The sequence below is a fragment of the Salvelinus fontinalis genome, chromosome 18 (assembly GCF_029448725.1).
Source record: "Salvelinus fontinalis isolate EN_2023a chromosome 18, ASM2944872v1, whole genome shotgun sequence".
Taxonomy (NCBI): domain Eukaryota; kingdom Metazoa; phylum Chordata; class Actinopteri; order Salmoniformes; family Salmonidae; genus Salvelinus; species Salvelinus fontinalis.
In genome coordinates, this window is record NC_074682.1 from 24,256,076 (window position 1) to 24,274,847 (window position 18,772).

The window sequence follows — 18,772 nt, forward strand, 5'->3', positions numbered from 1 at the left end:
CGGCCCAGGAGGTGGTGGAGGTGGGCACCATTTCCTATAATTACAGTACCACTGGTTCCATTTCATATGAGGTGGAAGACATGCAGGAGACTTGTATTGTTGAGGAGGTCAGATGAGAAAGGCATACAAACACACTCACTTCCTCACATTCACACATAATTGCAGATGCAGTACTTACTCTGTCCATACTGACTGTACTGGTATCCGGCGGTGACGGGGTCCACACTGTAGCTGGTGGCACTGTAGGTGGGGGGACAGTAGGACTGGGAGGAGGCCAGGCTGTCCACCCCCTTGATGGAGTCAGAGCGCTGGCTGCAGCTGGCTGAGATGGGGTTGGAGGACTCCAGGCTGCCGTGGAGGGGGGAGATGGAGAAGTCATGCTGGGACTGGGAGGGCACGGCGTTGGGGTTACTCAGGATGCTCATCACCTAGGGAGGGCAGAGGGGAGACAGAGGGGCGGTTAGAGAGGTCTAGGTCCTAAACAACACGTGGATGGGATTGAGTGACTACACCAGCAAGTTGCAGAAAACACTGGGAGTTATCACATTACTGAGTTGTACAGAGCCAGCATGGAACATGGACCAACAAAAAAGTCTTGAAGTCACAAAAAAAGGACAGGGATGAGAGAGAGAGATGGGTGAGAGAGGGAAAGAAAGAGGTGCCAGTGAGTTCAGTGTTTAGCGTGGGGACAGCGTGGGGATAGTGCGGGGACAGCACGGGGACAGCACAGGGACAGAAGGGTCTCAGGGTGATAATAGAACCACCAGCAGTGCCAGACAGCCCCTGTATATCCCAGAGCCTGGGGGCTGGAGGAGGCCTGAGGCCTACACACCACAACAAGCACTGAGGGAGTCCCTAATCCCCAGCCCCTAGCCTAGCCATCTCATGAATAGTAATGGAGTTGGAAGCAGTAAACGATCCCCTTAGATCAGATCCCCACACAAATAGGCTCCACTAGCCTCACCGAAGGGCCTACTGCTAGTATGAGTTACAGGTACGGCTAGGGTAAGTATTAGGAGTGTTATTTATACAGCATGAGTGCATTTATTTAATACTTTGCAATATCATTTCATATTCATCTACAGATGTAGGCATAGCAGGAAATGCAAACTTGCAGTGTAATTGAGGTTAATATTTTTTTTAAATTGTAATTTCCATTTTAAAATGTCATACTTGTTTGCCCTATCAAATCCTACAAAAAATGTCCATTAATTATAATCCACATAATCATTTACATTTCCTGTTGCTGTAGTATCATTTTCCTACTGTAGCAAACCGGTTCAAATTAAGATCCTACATCTGTACACAATCATGAGTTAACAAATAATAATCCACTGGTGCTATGAATGTTATTATCTCCATTAGACTAGAGGCACAGGTATCACCACAACGCAGTGCAGACGGACGTTTCTACTGAGCTTCTTCCCTAAACATAAAATGTTGAATTAGACTTATATTTCCCTTTTAGGAAAGCAGAGGGGGAGACTCTTAATGGGGGAATTGGTCCCACATATGCTTCCCTTCTATTGCAAGGAAGCATCCTCCCCAACATCAGGTTCACGTTGTGTCTCGCTACGCTGGGCTGGCCTTTGGCGCTTTGGCTGCTAAACCAATTAGCTCATCATGGAGGTGGTTACACACACACACACACACACACACACACACACACACACACACACACACACACACACACACACACACACACACACACACACACACACACACACACACACACACACACACACACACACAAAAAGGTTTAAACACAGTTCACAGAGCTGATGCTGTGGTGCAAAATATCCTACAGAAGGAGAGGGCTCCAGTCAATCTCCAGAGTGGACATCTAAGAAACCTTTATACTGTAGAACTTCTTCACTGCATACGTACGCAGTCATTCTGCTCAGCAATGCATAGCCAGACACACACACCGCATAGGGAAAATTGATTTTATTCCACAAATTAATCATATTCTGAAAAAAAAAAAGTATCTGACGAAATATGAAGCACTTGAGGCACATCAGAGACATAAAGGCTGGTTAGCGATTTCCTCATGTTAATTCTATCAGCATGGAAACCCCCAGCCTCCTCCAACCCCACCACTTATTTATACAGAACATGTGACATGTATCCATGAGAGGGAGATTCATGGCTCTCTGCATGCAGGACACATGGGATGCTGCCTCCCATATGGGCCGGAGCTGCAGAACAGACTCAGTGTGGATCCTCCTGTCCCCTACTGTGTTGTGCTGGGCTGTGATGTACTTACTATGCTGTGCTGGGCTAAGATGTGCTGGTCATGTGACGTGGGTGTGGGGAAGTGCTAGTCGGGGGTCCAGGGAGACAGCTGGAGGGGTGGGCCAGTATGGTCATCAGTTAATTGAAGCTTGATTACATCATTTCCTTATTTAAACATGAAATAATGAAGCGGCCAACAATCAGGGACTGTGCTCAAATCAACCTTATTACTATTCATAGGATTAACTAGTTCCTCAAAAGAGAAGGCTATTTTTCATGGACAATTTTATAATTATTTTTTTTTCGTCAAGATTGCAAAGTTTGCAGTTGTAAAGAAGAGAGGATTGTCTGGAAGGTTGTATCCTTGAGATGCCTCTCCTAAAATCACTCAGATGATTTTGGTTCACTTTTGCTGGAGGGGGGAAAGGTAAGCTCCTCATTTGAGCCGGGTTCATATTAGCTATCTGTAATGTCTTTCTGCTTTCACACAGCTAAACAAAAATCAATGCCATTTCACCACTTCCCCTTATTATCTGATGTAGGTAGAGATATGGATGATGCTGAGTATCAGCTGCAGGGTGTAAAACACACCCTCAACAGGCCTTTAGACCTGCTCTGCTTCAGAACAACACCACTCAATACACACTTAACTAACACCCTCACTCTCTTTCAGAACAGCCCTCCACTACACTCCTACCTCCCTCCCCCTCTCTCTTTCTCTCCGTACAGCATCCTCAGTGTTCGTTTGTTGTTTGACTTTGTGCTAGGGCTGTTGGAGGAGATAATGTGAGACAGGAGCAGTTTAAAGGACACTGCTCCAGGGCGTTCCCTGCCTCGCTCTCTACAGATAGATTACTTTATAAATAATAATAAAAAACTAATTAATTCTCTCAACTTCTGAGCCCTCCAGCCCCGCGGCGGAGTGAATGGAGAACTGGAAGTTGATACAATGTGCATCCTTTCAGATAAACAAATAGAGCATTTGAGACACAAAAAGAGGTTCTTTCATACCCTGCTAATTTCCTTAACAGTCAAATTATATTTTTGTGTCTGCTTAAATGTTTGACGAGCCTTTGCTCTTTGTTGGATTTGCTTCCAGAATAAAATTTTACTTGCTGTGAGGAAGTTGACTGACAGAAAAAGCGAAAGGCAATATTTCCTTAGGCTACAACAAAAGAGGGAAAAATGTCATAATTTTCTTATATACAATACTCACTAAATTCCCCACAGTGACATATTCAAACCACAGTTTCAAAGAGATGCCTTCCGTCACAATGTTATTTAATAACCTTCATTATCACTACTTATGAAGCACCCAATGTAATATCCCTAAACAATATTTACATTATATCTTTACAGTCACGTAATGTGCTATGCCCATCTTAACACTTGATTGACCACAGAGAGCTTCAAGTTCCTTGGTGTCCACTTCGCTAAGGACCTCATGGTCTAAACACACCAACACAGTCGTGAAGAGGGCACGACAACACCGCTTCCCCCTAAGGAGGCTGAAAAGATTTGGCATGGGCCCTCAAGATCCTTAAAAAGTTCTACAGCTGCACCATTGAGAGCATCTTGACTGGCTAAATCACAGCTTGGTATGGCAACTACTCAGCATCCGACCGCAAGGCGCTACAGAGGATAGTGCGTACGGCCCAGTACATCAATGGGGTTGAACTCCCTGCCATCCAGGACCTCTATACCAGGCGGTGTCAGAGGAAGGTCCTAAAATTGTTAAAAGATTCCATTCACCCAAGTCATAGACTGTTCTCTCTGCTACCGCATGGCAAACGGTACCGGAGTGCTAAGTCTGGGACCAAAAGGCTCCTGAACAGCTTCTACTCTAAGCCATAAGACTGCTGAACAGTTAATCAAAACTACCCGGACTATCTGCATCGATCCTTTTTGCAATCAATTTTTTTGACTCTATACACACACACTGGACTCTCCCCACACACTGACACATACTTACTCTGACACGCCAACACATACACACACACACTGGACTCTCCCCACACACTGACACATACTTACTCTGACACGCCAACACATACACACACACTGGACTCTCCCCACACACTCACACATACTGACACTGACACTCCAATACATACACACTCACTCACTCACACATTACACATGCACACATTCGCCACACACACACACACACATACACACTCATCACATATGCTGCTGCTACTGTCTATTATCTATCCTGTTGCTTAGTCACTTTACCCCTACCTATAGTGATCGGAAAGTATTCAGACCCCTTGACTTTTTCTACATTTTTTACACTTATTCTAAAATTGATTGAAAATCAAAAAATATATCAATCTACACAGAATACCCCATAATGACAAAGCGAAAACAGGTTTTTAGAAATGTTTTCTAATGTATAAAACATAAAAAACATATATACCTTATTTACATTAGTATTCAGACCCCTTGCTATGAGACTCGAAATTGAGCTCAGGTGCATCCTGTTTCCATTGATCATCCTTGAGATGTTTCTACAACTTGATTGGAGTCCACCTGTGGTACATTCAATTGATTGGACATGATTTGAAGAGGCACACTTGTCTACATAAGGTCCCACAGTTGACAGTGCACGTCAGACCCAAAACTAAGCCATGAGGTTGAAGGAATTGTCTGTAGAGCTCCGAGACAGGATTGTGTTGAGGCACAGATCTGAGGAACGATACCAAAAGAATTCTGCATTGTTGAAGGTCCCCAAGAACACAGTGGCCTCCATAATTATTAAATGGAAGTAGTTTGGAACCACCAACTCTTCCTAGTGCTGGCCGCCCGGCCAAACTGAGCAATTGGGGGAGAAGGGCGTTGGTCAGGGAGGTAACCAAGAACCCGATGTTCACTCTGACAGAGCTCTAGAGTTCCTCTGTGGAGATAGGAGAACCTTCCAGAAGGACAACCATCTCTGCAGCACTCCACCAATCAGGCCATTATGGTAGAGTGGCCAGACGGAAGCCACTCCTCAGTAAAAGGCACATGACAGCCACCTTGGAGTTTGCCAAAAGGCACCTAAAAGACTCTCAGACCATGAGAAACAAGATGCTCTGTTCTAATGAAACAAAGATTGAACTCTTTGGCCTGAATGCCAAGCGTCACATCTGGAGGAAACCTGGCACCATCCCTACGGGGAAGCATGGTGGTGGCAGCATCATGCTGTGGGGATGTTTTTCAGCGGCAGGGACTGGGAGACTAGTCAGGATCGAGGGAAAGATGAACAGAGCAGAGAGATCTTGATGAAAACCTGTTCCAGAGCGCTCAGGACCCCAGACTGGGACGAAGGTTCACCTTCCAACAGGACAACAACCCTAAGACTGTAACGTAACAAAATGTGGAAAAAGTCAAGGGGTATGAATACTTTCCGAATGCACTGTATGTACATATCTACCTCAATTACCTCGTACCCCTGCACATCAACACAGTACTGGTACCCCATGTATATAGCAAAGCTATCTTTGCTCATTGCGCATTTATTCCTTGTGATACTATATATATTTTTTCTATTTTTATTTTCTATTTTTTATATTATTATTATTGTTATTATTTATTTGACTGGATTCTGCATTGCTGGGAAGGGCCTGTAAGTAAGCATTTCACTGTTACTCTACAGCATGCGACAATAAACAAGTCATTGAATTTGATCAGGTCAGAATGCACCTGTTTATCCAGTGACCTGCACTACCCACAGACAGATGAAAATGTTCACTATACCTGTACATATTTTAATTTTAACTAAAATATTTCACAGACAAAGGTTTTGCATCTGAAGAAATAGTGATACAGTATAAGCAAAAGAGAGAAAGAGATATAAAGCGAGGGGAAAGAGGAGAGAGAAGAGACAGAAAGAGAGAGTGTGAGAGAGAGGATTTGGGAAGTACAAAGACTCCTCTAGGACTAAAGTTGGCCTGAGGGCCAGCCTGCCTGGAGAGCTGATAGGACAGCCCTGTGTTCCATTCCCGGCGCCAGCGCCCGCGCCAATACACCCCACTCCACAAACTCTGCTCTTAATCTGCGCAAGACTGGATTAGCTCCCCTGTCACCGATAGCTCCCGTTCTGCCCAAATCGAATGCCCCCAAGACGTACCTTTAAGTTCGGCAGAGGTCACCGGGGCAGAGAGGAGAAAATAAGCACTCCAAATGTCTGGAAGTTATCTGAGGGGCGCAGAATAACATCTCACACCTTGGCAGATCTGCCTGGCTGATACACGCCTCAGCTGGGAATGACTTAAGATCAGGGATGATGATGACACCAGATTTGGGTTGATTTGTCAAGGCCAGTCCTGTGGGTGTGATTACAGAGATTAAATATATGGTTGAATTCACTGACCTATAAGTCAAGTAAATTGAGTATACTGTGTGGTTAGTGTTGGTTGATTGAGGAACCAAATACATGTTAATAGAAAATAATTCAAACTTGTGCAACGACTAAAATTATTAGGAATATTCCATATCAGATATGGAATATTTGAAAATTATTTCAGAGAATTGGTCCAAAAAATACTTTGAATCCCATATCACTCCAAATCTAAATGAAACCTTATTTTACTGATCAATTCAAGAATGCAGGGTAAAATGATTTTGCGAGGAACAAAATGAAGTCAAACTTACAAATCAAATAAACAGCATAAATTCCTTCATTTTGAAAACAACTAGGAAAGAGAATAAAGTACTTAAAGATCAAGGATTTTTTCTAAAGAGTCAATAGCAGTGCAACCCCAAGTCCAGCCCTCCCTCCCCCTCATCCCTCCTTCTCACATGAGAGGGGCAGCCCAGCGGGCAGTAAGGCCCCTCATCTGAGCAGACAAAATGACTATTTAAAAATAACAGAGATTGCATAAATTGAATTAAAGCGTTTTGGTCACGGTGGAGGTGGTGGGAGCAGTGTGGGGCCAGGACACAGACGGCAGCGTTGGTGGCAGACAGCAGATGACGGGCCCTGGCCTGCGTGTCAGCGCGTTAATTGGCCGCGGCACGTTAATCAAAAGTGAAAAGTGTCTTCCCCCGCCAATGCTAAGGAGAGACAGAGACAGGAGGAAGAGAGAGGGAGAATGGGGAATAGAGAGAGTGGAGAGAGAGAGAGAAATAGGTATTTGAAGAGTGTGGGGTGTATGGCAGGGAAGGGGGATGCTAATTGTGTTCAATTAAGTGCCTGATTGGCACTGACAGAATCTGGGCATTGACATGCTGGGCACAGATGAGGATGATTAGCGGGCATTGGAACAAGCTGTCACTTCTCACAACATTAGCCATACTACCACAGTGTCCCCCAGACTCTCTACTCCGCTCTCTAACAATTTTCCCCACAAACACTGAGCTGCACCATTTTATCAAACAGCTAAACTGGAGACCTAAACAAACAGAATATCAAACAAAATTCCACAAGATATTAAAGCTAGAATCCATAATTGAAACCATTTAAAAAGCATGCTCCCCACCCCCTGTTTTGCAGAAAAGCTAAGGGATGGGGCTGGAGAAATGTAACCACTCTCAAATTCATAGAAAGAGCTATAGTTGCAAGGACTGACCATCTATGATATCAAATGTATAATTGTAACCATGTTTGGGGCTATACGGCATTTGTTTACATTTACCTTGTTTACAAACATTGTTGTTAACAAGCTTATATTTTGGTCAACAAATGGATGTAGCAAGCAATATTTCATAAAATGTAATTGGAGAATAATAGCTTTGTAATAGATTTGATTAAATAAATGTTCTTCTCTGACCCATTCCCCGCCCCCACGCGTCTTCTCTATCCTTGTGTTCAATGGAGCACAGCTGCCTGCTACTAGCCAGAGAAAGGACTCCCTCCCTCCTAAACGGCCCACTGTGCATGCAGGGCCCCTCACTAACCAGAGTCTATTGGGCTGCAATTGGAGAACGTGTGGGGAGCAATCCTCTATTCTCTGCTAGTGATATGCTTGAGTTACTATGGGATGGATTCAGCCACCAGGAACAAGAGCAGCCCACTCCAATACAAACACACAGACACACACACACACACACTGCAACTCACCTCGCACCGCCGCCTCTGCCAAATTGAAGGGCAGATTTTCTGATTCCAGCAGAGAGGTTTCAGTGAGGCAGGGCTGTGTGTGTGAGGGAGCAGCTCGGAGAGGAAAGCAAGGCGGATCGGGGAGCGCGGGAGGGGGGGGGGCTTGTTTGCTAAAACCAGCAGGAGCCAGGCCTAGTGAAAAATGTCAGGTCAAATTGTTCTTGACAGTGTTAATATCTGCACCTCATAGTCATAATTACATGTAAATAAATAGTGAAATAGCTCTCAGCTGGATACTGAGAGGAACGGGCTGCTACACCAGACAACCAGCTGGGGACCAAACCCCCTCGCATATTCTAATTTAACTGGCTCATGAGAAGGAGGAAGAGAGAGAGAGAGAGAGATACAGAGATACAGAGAGAGAGATACAGAGAGAGAAAAATACAGAGAGAGAGAGAGAAATACAGAGACAGAGAGAGAGAAAGAAATACAGAGGGAGAGAGAGAAAGAAATACAGAGGGAAATAGAGAGAAAGAGAGAGAGAGAGAGAAATACAGAGAGAGAGAGAGAAATACAGAGAGAGAGAGAAATACAGAGGGAGAGAGAGAGAGAAATACAGAGGGAGAGAGAGAGAGAGAGAAAGACAGAGAGAGTAAGTGAGAGCGAGAGAGAGAGAGAGTAAGTGAGAGTGAGAGAGAAAGACAGACAGAGAATGAAAGAGAGAGAGAGATAGAGTGAGAGAGAGAGAGAGAGAGAGAGAGAGAGAGAGAGAGAGAGATGGCCAGAGACGGAGTATTAATCACGTCCATGCACCTGTCAGAGAGGCATCTGGAACTAACAGGAAACACATGCAGCCAGACAACATCCCCAACCTCCAGACAGCTAGCAAGGCAGGTTGACTGCAGCCCGGCCCTGCTGCGACCCTGCCACCCCTTGACCCCTCCCACAGAGGTCACAACAGTGTGCATACCTCATACACCAGACTTCACTTCACCTGCCTCAGCATTAACACTTCCCGCTCCAACAAGTGGAAGGTAAGAGACTGTGAATATTAATAATAATAATAGTAACACTTAGTTATAATAATATGAAATAGAGTAGAGGAAATAATGCCACAAATCTATGGAATAAAACCTCCTCAGTATGTTCCACAGTGTACGCCGGTGTGTAATTGGTATTCAAGATAGGATCGATGTGCCTACACATTAATAAAGACAATACCATTCTCCACTTATAGGCATTTTGTCTGTGTGGGACACACATGTGAATCCGTCTCAGTCATTTCCTACTTAAACCATCAACTTCTAGAATTTACTGAAATGTATATTGGCTGTCTCTGCAAGATAAATGTAAATCGCATTCCCTTATATTGACTATTTATCAGGATGCAACAGCTCACTTTCTGCAGGAAATATCTCTTACCCGCACACAACACCCTTGCATTTAAATAGCATTTTTATTGTCCGCCATAGCCTTTCATCTGGGTGTGGGGAGAAGAGCTGCCTCTCCAGGGGGAGAGCGAGAGCGACGGATAGAGAAAGAGAGAGAGAGAGCGAGAGAGCGAGAAAGGGAGTAGACTTACTATTGGCAAGAGTTGTCAAAAAAAGAGAAGGGGAAAGGTTGGTAGATAATAAATAAATGAAACCACATCCAAAGATATTTCCTTGAAACGAGAAGCAAAGAGCGTATTGGTTTCACTGAGCTGCTCTAGGGGGGTTAGAGGTTGAGGAATAGAGAACGCGGGCATGGTACCAACCACAGATAGAGAGCCCATTAACTGGTTTAGAGAGTACAAGCCTGTTTGGGAAAAACATTTGACCTTTGCATCATATAAAATACCCACGCTAAAAGCATTCCATCTGATACATAGCTAAACACAGACAAAGCCCCATATCGCCAATGTTTATACTTGTATATTTGTGATACCAGCAATCCTTTCCTCCGAGTTCATACGTGTTAAACAAGCAGCAAGCCCTAATAATCTATGCTAAAACATATAGCCAGTGGATATGATTTACACATGATTCTCTTGGCAGCTGCCAACAGCTGGTCTCTTTTTTTTTTAAGCCTCTTATATCTTTTTTTATACTTGCCAAATTGAAACAGTATTTGTTTTAATGGAAGTTCTAATTAACGTCTATGTATTCCCCCTCTTGCTCTGCGAGAGGCTGAGCTATGAATGCAGGCTATGTACTCATCCCCTTTGATTTCTTGTCAGTGGAGCTTGCCAGCTGACATGGTGCCTGGTGAGAGGCTTAATGCCCAACTTTTAATAATGTGGGGGACTACATGAGTCTCCCTCTCTCATTGGTATTCAGGTGCAGGATGTCTTGTTAGAAGTCAGAGAGGGGGGAGGAATGGAGTCAGAGCCTCTAGATTGTTCCCTCCATTTTCCCTCTATCTCTCTCTCTCTCCCTCTTTTTGGCAATGACTAATGTTGGCGTCTTAAATAGAATTCCTCGCATTTTTAAAGAAGCATCAGTGCTCGCTAATGGAAGAGAAGAGCGGCAGCGGCAGTTTGGAGTCTCCCCTGGCTTATCTCTGTTAGACAGTTGGGGAAGTCGCTAGCATTGCGAGCGTAGCGTGGTGTCAGCGTAGCGTGGTGTCAGCGTGCGTTGTGTCAGCCTGCATTTTGTCAGCGTGCGTTGTGTCAGCGTGCGTGGTGTCAGCCTGCGTTGTGTCAGCGTAGCGTGGTGTCAGCGTGCGTGGTGTCAGCGTGCGTTGTGTCAGCCTGCGTTGTGTCAGCATGCGTGGTGTCAGCGTGCGTGGTGTCAGCCTGCATTGTGTCAGTGTGCGTGGTGTCAGCGTGCGTGGTGTCAGCATGAGTTGTGTCAGCCTGCGTTTTGTCAGCGTAGCGTGGTGTCAGCCTGCGTTTTGTCAGCGTAGCATGGTGTCAGCCTGAGTTTTGTCAGCGTAGCGTGGTGTCAGCCTGCGTTTTGTCCGCGTAGCGTGGTGTCAGCCTGCGTTTTGTCAGCGTAGCGTGGTGTCAGCGTGCGTTTTGTCAACGTAGCGTGGTGTCAGCGTGCGTGGTGTCAGCGTGCGTGGTGTCAGCGTGCGTGGTGTCAGCGTGCGTTGTGTCAGCGTGCTTTTTGTCAGCGTGCGTTGTGTCAGCGTGCGTGGTGTCAGCGTGCGTGGTGTCAGCGTGCGTGGTGTCAGCGTATCGTGGTGTCAGCGTGTGTTGTGTCAGCGTGCGTGGTGTCAGCGTGCGTGGTGTCAGCGTGCATTGTGTCAGCGTGCGTTGTGTCAGCGTGCGTTGTGTCAGCGTGCGTGGTGTCAGCGTGCGTGGTGTCAGCGTGCGTTGTGTCAGCGTGCTTGGTGTCAGCGTGCGTTGTGTCAGCGTGCGTTGTGTCAGCGTGTGTGGTGTCAGTGTGCGTTGTGTCAGTGTGCGTTGTGTCAGCGTGCGTTGTGTCAGCGTGCGTGGTGTCAGCGTGCATTGTGTCAGCGTGAGTGGTGTCAGCGTGCGTTGTGTCAGCGTGCGTGGTGTCAGCGTGCATTGTGTCAGCGTGCGTTGTGTCAGCGTGCGTTGTGTCAGCGTGCGTGGTGTCAGCGTGCGTTGTGTCAGCGCGCCTGGTGTCATCGAGCGTTGTGTCAGCGTGCGTGGTGTCAGCGTGCGTGGTGTCAGCGTGCATTGTGTCAGTGTGCGTGGTGTCAGCGTGCATTGTGTCAGCGTGCGTGGTGTCAGCGTGCGTTGTGTCATCGTGCGTGGTGTCAGCGTGCGTGGTGTCAGCGTGCGTTGTGTCAGCGTGCGTTGTGTCAGCATGCGTGGTGTCAGCGTGCGTTGTGTCAGCGTGCGTTGTGTCAGCGTGCGTTGTGTCAGCGTGTGTGGTGTCAGCGTGCGTGGTGTCAGCGTGCGTGGTGTCAGCGTGCATTGTGTCAGCGTGCGTTGTGTCAGCGTGCGTGGTGTCAGCGTGCGTGGTGTCAGCGTGCGTGGTGTCAACGTGCATGGTGTCAGCGTGCGTGGTGTCAGCGTGCATGGTGTCAGCGTGGTGTCAGCGTGGTGTCAGCGTGCGTTGTGTCAGCGTGCGTGGTGTCAGCGTGCGTGGTGTCAACGTGCGTGGTGTCAGCGTGCGTGGTGTCAGCGTGCGTGGTGTCAACGTGCGTGGTGTCAGCGTGCGTGGTGTCAGCGTGCATGGTGTCAGCGTGGTGTCAGCGTGGTGTCAGCGTGCGTTGTGTCAGCGTGCATGGTGTCAACGTGCGTTGTGTCAGCATGCGTGGTGTCATCGTGCGTGGTGTCAGCGTGCGTGGTGTCAGCGTGCTTTGTGTCGGCGTGCGTTGTGTCAGCGTGCGTTGTGTCAGCGTGCGTTGTGTCAGCGTGCATGGTGTCAGCGTGCGTTGTGTCAGCGTGCATGGTGTCAGCGTGCGTTGTGTCAGCGTGCATGGTGTCAGCGTGCGTTGTCTCAGCGTGCGTGGTGTCAGCGTGCGTGGTGTCAGCGTGCATGGTGTCAGCGTGCGTCGTGTTAGCGTGCGTTGTGTCAGCGTGCGTGGTGTCAGCGTGCGTGGTGTCAGCGTGCGTGGTGTCAGCCTGCGTTGTGTCAGCGTGCGTGGTGTCAGCGTGCGTGGTGTCAGCGTGCGTTGTGTCAGCGTGCGTGGTGTCAGCGTGCGTTGTGTCAGCGTGCGTGGTGTCAGCGTGCGTGGTGTCAGCGTGCGTTTTGTCAACGTAGCGTGGTGTCAGCGTGCGTGGTGTCAGCGTGCGTGGTGTCAGCGTGCGTGGTGTCAGCGTGCGTTGTGTCAGCGTGCTTTTTGTCAGCGTGCGTTGTGTCAGCGTGCGTGGTGTCAGCGTGCGTGGTGTCAGCGTGCATTGTGTCAGCGTGCGTGGTGTCAGCGTGCGTTGTGTCATCGTGCGTGGTGTCAGCGTGCGTGGTGTCAGCGTGCGTTGTGTCAGCGTGCGTTGTGTCAGCATGCGTGGTGTCAGCGTGCGTTGTGTCAGCGTAAGTTGTGTCAGCGTGCGTTGTGTCAGCGTGTGTGGTGTCAGCGTGCGTGGTGTCAGCGTGCGTGGTGTCAGCGTGCATTGTGTCAGCGTGCGTTGTGTCAGCGTGCGTGGTGTCAGCGTGCGTGGTGTCAGCGTGCGTGGTGTCAACGTGCATGGTGTCAGCGTGCGTGGTGTCAGCGTGCATGGTGTCAGCGTGGTGTCAGCGTGGTGTCAGCGTGCGTTGTGTCAGCGTGCGTGGTGTCAGCGTGCGTGGTGTCAACGTGCGTGGTGTCAGCGTGCGTGGTGTCAGCGTGCGTGGTGTCAACGTGCGTGGTGTCAGCGTGCGTGGTGTCAGCGTGCATGGTGTCAGCGTGGTGTCAGCGTGGTGTCAGCGTGCATGGTGTCAGCGTGCTTTGTGTCAGCGTGCGTTGTGTCAGCGTGCGTTGTGTCAGCGTGCGTTGTGTCAGCGTGCGTGGTGTCAGCGTGCGTGGTGTCAGCGTGCTTTGTGTCAGCGTGCGTTGTGTCAGCGTGCGTTGTGTCAGCGTGCGTTGTGTCAGCGTGCATGGTGTCAGCGTGCGTTGTGTCAGCGTGCATGGTGTCAGCGTGCGTTGTGTCAGCGTGCATGGTGTCAGCGTGCGTTGTCTCAGCGTGCGTGGTGTCAGCGTGCGTGGTGTCAGCGTGCATGGTGTCAGCGTGCGTTGTGTCAGCGTGCGTTGTGTCAGCGTGCGTGGTGTCAGCGTGCGTGGTGTCAGCGTGCGTGGTGTCAGCGTGCGTTGTGTCAGCGTGCTTTTTGTCAGCGTGCGTCGTGTCAGCGTGCGTGGTGTCAGCGTGCGTGGTGTCAGCGTGCGTGGTGTCAGCGTGCGTGGTGTCAGCGTGCGTGGTGTCAGCGTGCGTTGTGTCAGCGTGCGTGGTGTCAGCGTGCGTGGTGTCAGCGTGCGTTGTGTCAGCGTGCGTGGTGTCAGCGTGCGTGGTGTCAGCGTGCGTGGTGTCAGCGTGCGTGGTGTCAGCGTGCGTTGTGTCAGCGTGCTTTTTGTCAGCGTGCTTTTTGTCAGCGTGCGTTGTGTCAGCGTGCGTGGTGTCAGCGTACGTTGTGTCAGCGTGCGTGGTGTCAGCGTACGTTGTGTCAGCGTACGTTGTGTCAGCGTGCATTGTGTCAGCGTGCGTTGTGTCAGCGTGCGTGGTGTCAGCGTGCGTGGTGTCAGCGTAGCGTGGTGTCAGCGTACGTTGTGTCAGCGTACGTTGTGTCAGCGTGCATTGTGTCAGCGTGCGTTTTGTCAGCGTGCATGGTGTCAGCGTGCGTTGTGTCAGCGTGCGTTGTGTCAGCGTGCGTTGTGTCAGCGTACGTTGTGTCAGCGTGCATTGTGTCAGCGTGCGTTTTGTCAGCGTGCATGGTGTCAGCGTGCGTTGTGTCAGCGTGCGTTGTGTCAGCGTGCGTTGTGTCAGCGTGCGTTTTGTCAGCGTGCGTTGTGTCAGCGTGCGTTGTGTCAGCGTGCGTGGTGTCAGCGTGCATGGTGTCAGCGTGCGTTGTGTCAGCGTGCGTTGTGTCAGCGTGCGTGGTGTCACGCTTCGAACACACCGACTGCGTCATTGCATCACTGCTGCATAACATTTTGCGCAGCTAGGCAACTATACTGATGCAGGTACCTTTTGCAAATGGTCGCATGCGGTTGGACACATGGAGGAGAGAATCATTTTCGCAGTATCCTCAAAACAGTGTCTTTTTTACACAACTGCTGACAGCTACAGGGACATAAACACAAAAAATGCTGCTTGGAGACAAGTGTCCACGATAGTAGGATTGCCAGGTCAGTTTAGTAGTGAGCTTGTGCTAGATGTGGCTAGTTAGCGTTAGCTAGCTAGCTAACCTAGCTTGCTAACCTAGCCAATGAGGTGTGTGTGAAAGAAATAGTCATACCACCTTCCTCAACGTTGGTCTCATTGTTGAAAGAGCCTACTCTGCCTATCTTGACTATTTATTATTGCATTTCGCTCCAAAACTGCATTTTGGAGGGAAATTATATTATAGGCTCTCACAATTAATTTGAGGATGTCATCGAATAAATAATATACTTGGCAAATAAATAAATAAAAAATGTAAAGAAATTATGCAATCAAACTGTTTTTATGTAATCCCACCTTTTTACTGAATATGTGCAAAAAAATAAAAATCTACATTCATATTTTGCTACTTTCTGTCAAGTCCACTCATACAATTTGATGCATACGTTCGATTTATCGAACGTATGCACCACACAGAACGCACTGCAACTGCCTCTGCAACGCAATGCTGCAAGGCAAATGCAGCGTTCCATTGGAAATGAATGTACTTCTGGTGTATCGAAACGCAATGTCGCAGTCGGTGTGTTCGAAGCGTCAGCGTGTGTGGTGTCAGCGTGCGTGGTGTCAGCGTGCGTTGTGTCAGCGTGCTTTTTGTCAGCGTGCGTGGTGTCAGCGTGCGTTGTGTCAGCGTGCGTGGTGTCAGCGTGCGTGGTGTCAGCGTGCGTGGTGTCAGCGTGCGTTGTGTCAGCGTGCTTTTTGTCAGCGTGCGTGGTGTCAGCGTGCGTTGTTTCAGCGTGCGTGGTGTCTGCCTGCGTGGTGTCAGCGTGCTTTTTGTCAGCGCGCGTGGTGTCAGCGTGCGTTGTGTCAGCGTGCTTTTTGTCAGCGTGCGTTGTGTCAGCGTGCGTGGTGTCAGCGTGCTTTTTGTCAGCGTGCGTGGTGTCAGCCTGCGTTGTGTCAGCGTGCGTGGTGCGGTGCAAAGCAGGCAGCCAGGCCTGGGGACACAGATCAAAGGGAGGCAGGGATGAGAGCCACTCTGCCTGCCTCTGATCCCCTGTGTGTGTGTGTGTGTGTGTGTGTGTGTGTGTGTGTGTGTGTGTGTGTGTGTGTGTGTGTGTGTGTGTGTGTGTGTGTGTGTGTGTGTGTGTGTGTGGTGTGTAGGCCCAGCCCACTCCCACAGCACCACAGGTCCTCCTCAAACACACGGTCCCTCTAATTCCAAAACACACATCCCTTCAAGAACAGGGTAAAACAGAACGCTAACTAACTAGCATGGTTTAATCCTAACACACATAACACTTTACATTTGTGGAATATCTTATAGTTATACTTATTGCCATTTGGGAAAAATAAATAAATACATTGAAAATAATCTATGCTGAATCCATAAGGATTGGTAGCCTTACTATGTACATACTGCATTACTTCACTTTGACCTAATCAGTCCTCTTGTGGACCTGTTTGATCCATTCCAGGTTTGATCCAAAGGGTTAAATATGTTTATTACTCATTTATTTCACAGTAATAACTGGCATGTTTAGACGTGTTTTTCAGCTGTAGAATGATCAACAGCCCACTACACCCTGTGTGTGGTTGATCAACTGACAGTATTTTCCTGTATGTTATTTAGCTCGGAGAGAGACAATGCATCGTGTCCCACTGTATGTTATCCTCAACTTCAACATCCCTGGGATTTGTCTAAACACTTTGCTATGTTTTTACTTCATTACAGAGGGCTTATTCCTTTAGAAGAAGGTTAGAACACAAACTATTGGTAGTGTTGAAGCCTCATGAGGAGCAGATCTTTTCTCTCCTCTCCCAGCAGGTGTCCCTGTCATGCAATACAGAGGAATTCAGCCCAAACGGCTGTCAAAGAACACATCTCCCAAGAACAGCTAGTGCGTCAAAGGCTTATATGGAGTTTCCTATGACCTGATATTGTTTCTGGAGAAGATGTAGACCGCCTAAGCTATGGTTACACTTCTTTTTACAGTGCTGGTTCACCATGCCATAACCAGGTACAGTAGGTTTTGTAAATAAAATACAGCTACGTGTGCTTAAAATAGATAACAGATACACAGGCGGAACTTGGAACAATTAGAACAAATTCAATGCTACATTTCATTAGAACAAATGTGAAATTGTATTTATTTTGCTGTAAGTTATTGGCCATGTCCGAATGACAATACTTGCGTTCTAAATAGTAGGCTTTAAGGTATGTCAAAATCTGAAGTTTTACAGTATGTGAAAGTTTGAAACCTGAGTATGCTTTAATTGCCAGGATGCAGTACTCATTTTGCTGCACAGTATAGAGGAAGAGAATCATTTTTTCACGATTTGTTTGACAACAGCTGATAATCAGAATAGGGGACAAGATCTACAAAAATGAACAAAAGGCGAGGAACGCACAATTGGACATTACATGATGCCTTCTCAGCAAGGATGAGTAATATGTTGCTATTTGTTGCTTAGTGTGTACGTTTTTACTAAACAGTACATTCTAAATAGTCTGTAGTACTATTAGTACACAGTATGTAGTTTTAGTAAGTAGTAGGCAAGACAGCCATTATGCCTGTAAGGACCAGGAAATGCGTAGAGCTAAGTTGTTGTCAATGAGTTCTTCAGTCACGCCTTCATTATTTAACCAATTACTTTCTGCTTATTAAGGTACTGTAAAAGGAATTGAAGCTTTCGCCACAGCATGGCATACTTGTTTATATAGCTCGTAACAACTTATTGTAACGCCCAGCACAGGAGATGAGAAGCAGGTACAGGGAGTGATCCATTAAATGTAGACGGACATGCAACAGAACAGGAACAGAGTCTGGACATAAGCACGACAAACAGTGTTACTACAGGGAACAACACAGAGGAGCAGACATACAGGGAACAACACAGAGGAGCAGACATACAGGGAACAACACAGAGGAGCAGACATACAGGGAACAACACAGAGGAGCAGACATACAGGGAACAACACAGAGGAGCAGACATACAGGGAACAACACAGAGGTGCAGACATACAGGGAACAACACAGAGGAACAGACATACAGGGAACAACACAGAGGAGCAGACATACAGGGAACAACACAGAGGAGCAGACATACAGGGAACAACACAGAGGAGCAGACATACAGGGAACAACACAGAGGAGCAGACATACAGGGAACAACACAAAGGAGCAGACATACAGGGAACAACACAGAGGAGCAGACATACAGGGAACAACACAGAGGAGCAGACATACAGGGAACAACACAGAGGAGCAGACATACAGGGAACAACACAGAGGAGCAGACATATATGCAGGGAACAACACAGAGGAGCAGACATACAGGGAACAACACAGAGGAGCAGACATACAGGGAACAACACAGAGGAGCAGACATATATGCAGGGAACAACACAGAGGAGCAGACATACAGGGAACAACACAGAGGAGCAGACATACAGGGAACAACACAGAGGAGCAGACATATATGCAGGGAACAACACAGAGGAGCAGACATATATGCAGGGAACAACACAGAGGAGCAGACATACAGGGAACAACACAGAGGAGCAGACATACAGGGAACAACACAGAGGAGCAGACATACAGGGAACAACACAGAGGAGCAGACATACAGGGAACAACACAGAGGAGCAGACATACAGGGAACAACACAGAGGAGCAGACATATATGCAGGGAACAACACAGAGGAGCAGACATACAGGGAACAACACAGAGGAGCAGACATACAGGGAACAACACAGAGGAGCAGACATACAGGGAACAACACAGAGGAGCAGACATATATGCAGGGAACAACACAGAGGAGCAGACAT

General features: G+C 47.8%; 1 protein-coding gene across 12 annotated transcripts in view; it reads right to left on the reverse strand.

Moving 5' to 3' along the window:
• The window catches only part of LOC129815188 (paired box protein Pax-7-like), a 75,393-nt gene that overhangs the window by 3,858 nt on the left and 52,763 nt on the right, over positions 1 to 18,772 (reverse strand). For all 12 annotated transcript variants that reach the window (XM_055868694.1, XM_055868688.1, XM_055868691.1 and 9 more), the window contains exon 8: positions 179 to 428. In XM_055868694.1, the coding sequence (XP_055724669.1) occupies positions 179 to 428 (250 nt within the window). The remainder of the gene's footprint in view (positions 1 to 178; positions 429 to 18,772) is intronic.